The 10,027-nt window shown below is 35.5% G+C and overlaps 1 protein-coding gene across 1 annotated transcript; it reads left to right on the forward strand.

Moving 5' to 3' along the window:
* The first annotated feature begins 897 nt into the window (after nt 1-897).
* On the forward strand, nt 898-7,824 carry LOC104244690 (uncharacterized). The gene is made up of 9 exons (XM_070168429.1): nt 898-1,215; nt 2,631-2,835; nt 2,921-3,011; nt 3,851-3,996; nt 4,159-4,402; nt 5,219-5,323; nt 5,404-5,586; nt 6,381-6,582; nt 7,060-7,824. The coding sequence occupies exons 1-9, from the start codon at nt 1,062-1,064 to the stop codon at nt 7,545-7,547; spliced, it is 1,818 nt and encodes a 605-aa protein (XP_070024530.1). The 5' UTR covers nt 898-1,061; the 3' UTR covers nt 7,548-7,824.
* Nucleotides 7,825-10,027: the final 2,203 nt, after the last annotated feature.

Consider the following 10,027-nt stretch of genomic DNA (forward strand, 5'->3'; position numbering starts at 1 on the left):
AAATTGTTTCGCTTTAAAAAATTTATTCATAAACGAGGATAATAGTATTTTTAAGGTTTTAAATTTCCCATTATTTACATAAGAAAGAAAAGGGGAAATGAGACTAGGGTTCTCGCAGTTTTTCTTCACTTTTGGGAATAAGCTCTGTATGATTTGTTGATATCTTAGTTGGACGTTGGTGGCTTGGCAGTGGTTTAGATTTGGTGGTTTCTTTGTGATGATTCATCAGGTGATTTTAGTTTGATGAAAATATGACGAGTAGAAGATGGTGAGAGAAAAAGTGAAAAAGAAAGCAAAAAATAATAATCACATTTTAGAAAAAAATGACGTGGCAATACATATGTAGTGCGTGAGTATCACTCCCCAACTAAAATCTGGTCTTAGTCACGTGGGGTGGTAATATAATTTCACTTTGAATATGTTAGGGGTATAGGAACCCACAAACTTAAGGTTTATGGTTGAAAAAATAAGACAAGTTAAAAGGGGTTATTCTATACATGTGTTATCTCCATCTATTATTATTAAAGGTAAAAAAGAAAAAAATAATTAATTTTATCTTGAACTTATAAAATGATAAATAATTTGAGACAAATATTTTTAGTAAGCACGACTCAAGGAAGTATACATTAATGTACAAAAAAAATATACCTTCTTCGCGTATTATTTTGGGATCTTCAAATACTAATTGGACACAAATTGTTGTTTCTTTGTACTCCCTTTGCTCCCATTTATGTGAATTTGTTTGATTGAAAATACAAAAGAAAAATAAATACTTTTAAAAAAAGGGATACAGAATATTTGTATTGTAAAAATTTATTATTAAAGGTAGACTCTAAACTAACCAAAAACATAATAGGTCAAACCAATATGTACCTACTTCTTCATGAGTTTCTATTTGTCTGCACTTTTCACTTCCCTTTCTTCTTAGCTTAACTCCACTTTTCATCTTTGTTCAGTCAATCCCACATTTCAATTCATTACTTAGTAGTCATTACAGAAATTGACCTCTCTATAAATCTCGAGCACAAACTTACAAGGAAAAATATTCTCAACTTTAAGCAATGGATGATTGCATCTACAAGAACCCATCTACTCCAATCGAGGCAAGAGTCAAAGATTTGCTCTCTCGGATGACACTTGAAGAAAAAATCGGTCAAATGACCCAAATCGAACGCACTGTCGCCACTCCTTCTGTTATCAGAGACCTCTCAATAGGTGCACATTTTCTTAAACCCTTTTTTAATTTCCTCTTGTCCTAAAAGCAAAGAGATTCATATTAGGTGATGAGATTAAATTAGTTGTCTGTGTAGATTTAAGTGTGATATTTAGAGCCCTTTATTCAGTATTGGAAGGAAATGGACTTTAATAAGCGAAAATACCACGGGCTAGCCAGTTTTCGAACCGGTAATCGAAAAATAGTCGGGGTTTGCAAAGACATCGAAAAATAGCCAATATTTTAGCTGAAACATGGAATGTTCCGGCATAATATACATTATGTAGCTCCTGCGTATAAACTTCCAGCACATTCTGAAATTCTAACACATTATGCTAGAATCTCGTATGTAAAAAATTCGAACTCCAGCATGGAATTTTAAGGGTGTTTATGTTCAGATTTTATCTTTACATGAAAAAGTGGCTAAATTTCGATTATTTTTTAAACTTATAGTGTAAAGATTCTTTTCATACTACTAGTGAATTTTAACATGTAATAGTAGGTTAATTGCCATTTTTACAAGATTATCAAGGGATTCACCTGTAATTGCATAATAAGTGACCTAAATGTGTAAATAACTCTTACAATGTTAGTGCGGAGAACTTAAACTCTATAAAGAAATAGATTTAGTTATGAGTTTAAGTCTTGTGCATTGATAGTGTCAATGCACAAGGTGAAATTGCAGCTAACTCTATTGATAACTTAAAATAAGTGGTTAAGCGACCACTGTAACAAGTTAAATTACACCAATTTTACACGATTGGTGAAATTTATCGTGTTTAATTAGGTTACTTACCATTTGTTGCTGGTTACTAAATGAATGTTTTTTAAGGAGATTACATGCAATGCAACTACCTTTTTAGTGACTTGAGTGCGCAAATATGTTTTTATACTTTCAATGTATAGAACTTAAACTCATGAATAATTAATTTAGGTGGTACTACCTACCTTAACAAAAAAAAAAGTGATACTCACTAGTTGGATAAGTGTGAGATTTAGCTAATCGCTTATTTAGTATTGGAGTAAAATGGACTTGAATAGAGTAGAATGGGTAGAGGGATCATTTTTCATCATCAAAAAGAAAATAAAAAGGATATAAAGGATTCTTTTAGGTGATACTAACTGGTTGGGTTAAGCTAGTTAACTGGTTGGGTTAAGCTAGTTTATATTAAGAAATGAAATGAAACTGAATAGAGCGAAATGAATATAAAGGATTCATTTAGGTGATAGTAACTGGTTAAGATTTAAATAGTTATCTATTTAGGATAAGATTGGGATTTAGAGAGCCCTTTTAAGATGAAATAGACCTAAGTGGAGAGAAGAAAATATAGAGGATTTGTGTAGCTGACCCCAACTTATGTTTGAATTGAGACATATTGATTGATTGAATTTTAGGTGAACCTTTTTTGTTATGCAGGGAGTATACTCAGCGTTGGTGGCAGTGGGCCATTTGAGGATGCCCCATCAGAAGCTTGGGCGGATATGGTTGACGGATACCAAAAGGCTGCATTGGGATCGCGGCTCGGGATTCCGCTTCTTTATGGAGTTGATGCTATTCATGGAAATAACAATGTTTATGGTGCAACTATTTTCCCGCAAAATGTGGGCCTCGGGGCAACCAGGTTGAATCTATGATCTCTGTTACCAACTTATTATTTTCAACTTCCTTTTAGGACCAAAACCTAAATTAGATAAAATGTGGAGCAGAGATGCAGACTTGGCTCAAAAGATTGGGGTAGTAACTGCTCTTGAAGTCAGGGCATGTGGCATTAATTACACTTTTGCTCCATGTGTTGCTGTAAGTTGAACATCTTACTTATCACTTCATTGTCTTTGTTTTAAGTTGATTTCATGGATGAATGAAGTTAAGCGTGAATAACACCAGACATAAATAACCCTTGGAGCAAAATGAAGAAAAAAAAGAGAAGACATTCCCTCGGCCCCTCCATTCGTATTATAGGACAGCAGTTAACTGAAAACTGGAGTTTAAGATGGTAATTTGACTTTCTCTTAGTATCGTCTTAGTAATAATGAAAGAATACTAAAGTTGTGTGTTAAGAGTTAGTTTGGTAGAGGAACATATCACTTCAAAGTTTATTATTTGTATCATTTAATGAATATGAATCATTGAAAGTTGTCGTTAAATCGAAGTGTATCATACATTTGAATGGAAGGAGCTCAATATAAATTGCAGTGGGGTATATTGGAGAGTAACTTGCATTGTAGCATGGATTGGGATTGGGAATATAAGGTAGGGGTAAGGTCTGCGTACACTCTACCCTCCAAATCCACTTGTGGGATTACATTGGGTTTGTTGTTATTGTTGTTTCTAAGCAACCAAGCAGTTGTTTTCCTCATGATTATCACAAAAGTAGAAAGAACCTCAATTTAAAGCCATTCTCAAATGCATTGCTTTGTAGAACTAATACTAAAAAAAAAAAATTAAATTCCAAGAGCTTCTGTTTAGTTAGTATGTTGCACACTGAGACAAGATGAATTGTCATTTTTCTTTGTGGGAATTCTTGGTGAAGATTTTCCTGTTCCCCTTCCCTCGTAACTGCCATCTCTCTTGTTGTCTTTTTCTAAATCTATTATCTTAATGCATACTAACTTCTTCATCTAAATAACGTGAAACAGGTATGTAGAGATCCCAGATGGGGAAGATGTTATGAGAGTTATGGTGAAGACACTGAACTTGTTAAGAATATGTCCTCAATTATCACAGGATTGCAAGGGAAACCACCCCCTGATTACCCCAAAAACTATCCCTTTTTAGCGGGAAGGTAGTAAAGTCAACGTTCTACAAATTCAAATAGATTTCAGTGCTGAAAAATGTCTGTTAGCTGTTACCTCTTTTGTTGATCATTTTTATGGTTTTCTGATTTTGCATATTTTTCTCTTAATGCCATGAATTTCCTTGGACTGAATGATGCATTTTACTCCAGAGACAAGATTGTTGCATGTGCGAAGCACTTTGTCGGAGATGGGGGTACTGACCAAGGTGTAAATGAGGGAAATACCATATCATCATTTGATGATCTAGAGAGAATACATATCACCCCTTATATTGACTGTATTTCTCAGGGAGTTTGCACAGTCATGGCGTCCTACTCTAGATGGAATGGGACCCACCTGCATGCTAACCACTTTCTTCTTACCGAAGTGTTGAAAGGAAAGCTCGGATTTAAGGTAAGGGTTATCCCTTTTTCTTAGATAATGGAGTAATCTTCAAGGGGATCACGGTTTGATACTCGGTGGATAATAGGCCTTTACCTCTACCCTTCTCCGCTTAAATACCAGGCTTTTGCATGTGGCATGTTTGAGCCCTTTTTCTTAATACTATACAATGCTTTTGGGCCATCACTTCACGTCTTCCCATATAACTCCTCAAATTGCCAGATTCTTTTCTTATTTACTACTATGCTTAGTATAGGAAGTGATTGGATATATTATGGTTTCAAGGCCCATTTGGATTTCAACCCAAATCAAGCGTGCGCTTTGTACTCAGAATCATTGTTTAAAAAGAAGATAAAACAAGATAGAAACTAACCAAATTGGTTTGAAGCCCAAATGTGCTTTGGACTTATTGTCTCGGCCTTTCATATTGTCTACATTAGTTCCATTTTATTTTCCGTACGTTTTTTCGGGAATACATTCAGTAGTATGAAGTTATTTAGTCAGTTTTAATCCATTAATTTTGCATATAGGATAGCCTCAAAAGCTGGTTTAGGTCTCTGGTGGTACTTTACCCAAGAAGACAAATCCAAAGCTCTCCCGAAACCACGAGTTTGTTCTAACATACAAAACCAAATTAGTTCTAGTAAAACCAAAAAATTCTCTGATGCAAAGCTTCTTGGGACTAGCTTAGTTAAAACTTCATCAAATCAAAAAGTGCAAAAACTTGGTTTACATTTTTCCTCTAGTGGAATGAAATGCTATGCACTAATGTTTCTAAGAATGTGAGGATCGCATACACTGCAATAATCTTAATGCTAAATCTTGTAGGGCATTGTTATTACTGATTCCGAAGCACTTGACAGGCTTTCCCATCCTCATGGATCTAACTACGATCAATGTATTTTGGCAGCCATCAATGCAGGGATTGATATGGTAAACAAAATCTTGTATTCAGAGTTAAGATTTATTTGCATGACTTGTTTCTCTCCTTACGGCTTCTTACAATTTTGCAGGTGATGGTTCCTTTTCGGTATCAATTGTTTCTCGATCATTTGAGATGCCTTGTGGAATCTGGGAAGATTCCAATGACCAGAATTGATGACGCTGTTGAAAGGATCCTGAGAGTTAAGTTTGTTGCTGGAGCCTTTGAGTATCCTTTGAGTGATCGGTCATTGTTGGACACTGTTGGTTGTAATGTAAGTTTATATTCTCCTCCATTTTGACAGACTATCGAATTATTTATCTTGGATTATGAAATCAAATAAGCCCTTTATACCTTTTATATGTGTAACCTACTATTTGGGGTGTGTTTGGATAGAGGAAAATGTTTTCCTGGAAAATACTTAAATAAGTGGTTGTGTGTTTGGATGGAGGAAAATGTTTCCTGGAAAATACTTAAATAAGTGGTTTTCTTATTTATTTTTTTGGTGTTTGGTAAGTAAGCAGAAAATATTTTCCCAAGAATGTTTATTTAATATCTAGGCAAATACAATGGGGGTGAGGTTAGGGTGGTGGGGGTGGGGGAGGGGGGGGTGGGGGTTTGGGCGTTTAGGGTGAGAGCGGTAGGGTGTGGGGTGTTGGGGGTGGAGAGGAGACAATCAACGTGGAATGTCACTTATGGAACTTGTTTTCTCTACTCCCACCAGTTAAGTCATTTTTCTGATTTTTAAGGAACTTGTTTTCCTAAAGAAAATGTTTTAACCTACTAAACATAGGGAAAATTGGGAACCATTTAGTTTTCCATTTTAACTCCATACCATAAACACCCTTGAAGTAATCTGCTTTTATTGCTAACAAAGTGAGCATCTGCTTTTTATTGCACTTACAAAGGTTTTAAATATGTTAAATGACAGACTGTTTTTCCTGTCTTTACAATGCCCTTATATATTGCTAATTCTGTTTGTTCTGTAAATATAAAAGAATGGAGTTTATGTGCATGTGGCGCTGCATGTCTCATACTAGTTTTCTACCATTGTGATGATTGTTTCAGCAACATCGGGAACTAGCACGTGAGGCTGTTCGGAAGTCGTTAGTTCTCCTAAAGAATGGAAAGGATGTAACAAAACCATTTCTTCCACTAGAGAGGAATGCAAAGAAAATTCTTGTAGCAGGAAAACATGCTGATGACCTTGGATTCCAATGCGGAGGGTGGACTAAAACTTGGGATGGAATGAGTGGCAGAATCACAATTGGTGAGTGATTACTTATTGCCTGTATTCCAGTTTATATGACACTCTTTCCTTTTTAGTCTGTTCTAAGTGACGTATAATGTGCTTTACGGCGTATTATTAAAGGCTCACATAAAGCGCTTAAGCCCTGAACCTCAGTGTAGCCCATGCTGTGCGCTTTGAGTTTTTCCATTTTTTGTCCGGATAATTATTATTTCTCTTTATACTTACAATTTCTTGCCTTGCATTTTTATTTTTTATTTTTCTTCATTCGAGCTTTTCTTTGGTAAAGCCCACACTTCAATTGAGCTTTGCGCTTAAAGCTCCAACAGACGCTGGTGCTTGTTTGTGCTCTTTGCTTTTGACTACTCTTCCTTTCACAGTCAAGCACCGCCATATATAAAATAAAACACATGGAGTAATATGGAAATATGACATTACTGACTTACTTTCTCAAGTAAATCATCACCAGAAATCCTTATAAAGGATCATTTCTTGTAGGTACAACAATTCTGGAAGCTATTAAAGATGCTGTTGGAGGGGAAACAGAAGTGGTATATGAGGAAAATCCATCACCTGAAACTTTTGCGAGTCAAGACTTCTCTTATTCCATCGTAGTTGTTGGTGAACCTCCTTATTGCGAGAGCGGTGGAGATAGCCAAGACCTCAAAATTCCTCTTGGTGGAGAAGAACTAATAAGTTTGGTTGCAGACAGAGTTCCTACATTGGTGATATTGATCTCCGGAAGGCCTTTGTATATAGAGCCTTCACTTCTAGAGAAAATGGACGCCTTCGTCGCTGCTTGGCTACCGGGCACTGAGGGAGCTGGTATCACTGATGTCGTCTTTGGAGATTATGAGTTCCAAGGTAAACTTCCAATGACTTGGTTTAAAAGTGTAGATCAATTGCCTCTGCATCAAGAACAGAACTCCTATGAACCTCTGTTTCCTTTCGGCTACGGGTTAACTAGTAAAAACAAGGTGCTCTAGAAGAGATTATCTATGCGTAGGTAATGCCCGGCCCTTCCCTGGACCCTGCGCATAGCAGGAGCTTAGTGCACCGGGTTGCCCTTTATGGAGGGTTCATGCATATGATGTTACATTAAGTGCAATTTATGAGCTAGTATTATTAAGGCATATGTTAACAGAAGTTCTTGAATATTGTGAGTTGTGCCATGTAATGAAGAGATCAATGTGTCTACTAACAAAATAATTTAAAAGCGAGTACGAAATATTGGTAAGAAAAAGAGGTATATGTTCTCTTGTATCTGTTTTATCACATGTTCCAACTCATTCAAGTTCTCATTGCTTTCTCTTGAGGAAGACATTATTGCTTTCGGTATATATGTCAAACTTGAACCACTGTGAATGCAAAGATAACAAAGTTAAATAACATTAATGATAAATTTACTAAACCAAAACATCAGAGGTAATAAAGCTAGAGTTTTGGTTGCTACTCTACTACTTTAACAGTTTCTTTTCTTTTCTTATTCCGAAACATATTATTTTGTCCATGAACGTAATAGGAAATATGGTTAAAATAAAAATAATGCATAAGAAAAGATAAAATATTATAGAATAGAATAAAGAATAAAGAACATAATAGAACTGAAAGCGAAAGGAAGCTTGCATTAACAAAGCCTATCTCAGTTTGTGTAAAAGAGGCACATACTTCATTATTTATAGACACCAATGGCCTAGATCTTTCCTTATTTTACTTCTCTTTTTGACTCGTGCAATCAATTGTAAAATAAAAATAACCATATTTTGAAATTGTGTCCCTTTATTCATAATGTTTTGTTTGGTAATATATTGCTTTTTTTGCATAAGACTATATATGGAATAAAGTTGTTGTACTTTACTGTTTAATACGCTTATTTATTTTAAAAATTTTCTGTTAATTTGTTTTCTTGCATTATTGATTATATAGTTCTTATAGAATTATTTATTCCATACCATATATGTTTGAAAGTACTTAAAAAATTTAGTTCCAATGCATGGATATAAAAGTTTACGTGCATGGACCAAATCACAAAATCAAAGAAAAGAAGCAACCAACTCTCTAGTGTACGTGCATGGATATTAAAGTTTTTTTTTTCTTTTTTACTGAAATCAAAACTTTGGAATAATAGTTAGGCAGATCGATTCTCAATCAGTGACATGTGCAAAGGTAAACAAAACTTTCCTTTTTTTTTTTTTTAAATTAAAATTTCCCAGACGGAGGTCTAGGTTGTGTTGTATTCAAAAAAGCGCAAGAGGGGGACTAGACCTTACCTCAAAAAAAATACAACGGTGATTCCATCACCCAAAAAATAACAGAAAAGGAGGTTCATATATAAGCCCTCCTTCCTGAGAATCAATGAACATATTAACTGGCGAAAAAAAATAAGATTTTTCGTACTTCGTCCTTATACTAGGAAGCTGTCATTTATCTAAAAGGAAAGGTCATTTAACACTATTGGACAGTTGTTGGAATGAGTGGAACACTCTCCTCTGATTTGTGGTAGTGGCCAACTTTGTAAGACAATCTGCTACCTGGTTATCTTCTCTAAAGCAATGCTTTACATTAGTTCTAGCATGTTGAACAATGTTGGAGGTTCTATCAATCACCATCTTGATCTTCAAGTTGTTAGTATCTCTTCTGTAAGCATCTCGGAAATAATCATAGAATCAAGTTCAAGAGAAAAATTAGTGTATCCATTTTGGCTATACCATTTCCCTCCAAACTCAGCCGCTTTTGCCTCCGCCATGTTATTACTATCACAATTGGGCTCAGAAAAGGCCATAATGAGGTCTCCATGACAGTCCTTGACCACCCTACCGATGCCTGCTTTTCCACTTTCCTTACTAAAGCTACCATCAGTACTAACTGTCACACCTCCTTTTTGCGCGCCCGCCCCGAAAGGTAAAATGCGCGAGGGATTTTTTTCAATTTAAGTGACAATATTCGAAATGGGATTATTTATTTATTTCAGAGTCGCCACTTGAGAAAGGTTTGGCTTTTGGTGTCCCAAGTCACCGGTTTATCTTGAATCCCAAATCGAGGAAATTTTCGACTTTCCAAATGAAGTCTGCGAACCAGAAATTCTAAGTAAGGAATTCTGTTGACCCGAGGGAAGGTGTTAGGCACCCTCGAATCCCGTGGTTCTAGCACGGTCGCTTAAATTGTTATAATGGCTAAATATCTTATTTAAATACATGTTATGACTTATGTGCTTTTATTAAGTTTAAACCGCTTGTATTATTATCATTTATTTTTTATAGAATTGCAACGTCGTGAAAATGTGTCTCGAACTACGTCACAATCAATGCACCCGTAGTTGTTAACACATTTCGACTCCGTTGAGATTTGAATTTAGGTCACATAAAATGCGCACCCGAGTTTAGGAATGTAATTTAATTAAGTCGCGCCTAAAGAGTCTAACACTTTATTGTCTTCGAGGGAGGCAGTGAAATTTACTAAACAGTCC

Source organism: Nicotiana sylvestris, chromosome 2 (genome assembly GCF_000393655.2).
Source record: "Nicotiana sylvestris chromosome 2, ASM39365v2, whole genome shotgun sequence".
Taxonomy (NCBI): domain Eukaryota; kingdom Viridiplantae; phylum Streptophyta; class Magnoliopsida; order Solanales; family Solanaceae; genus Nicotiana; species Nicotiana sylvestris.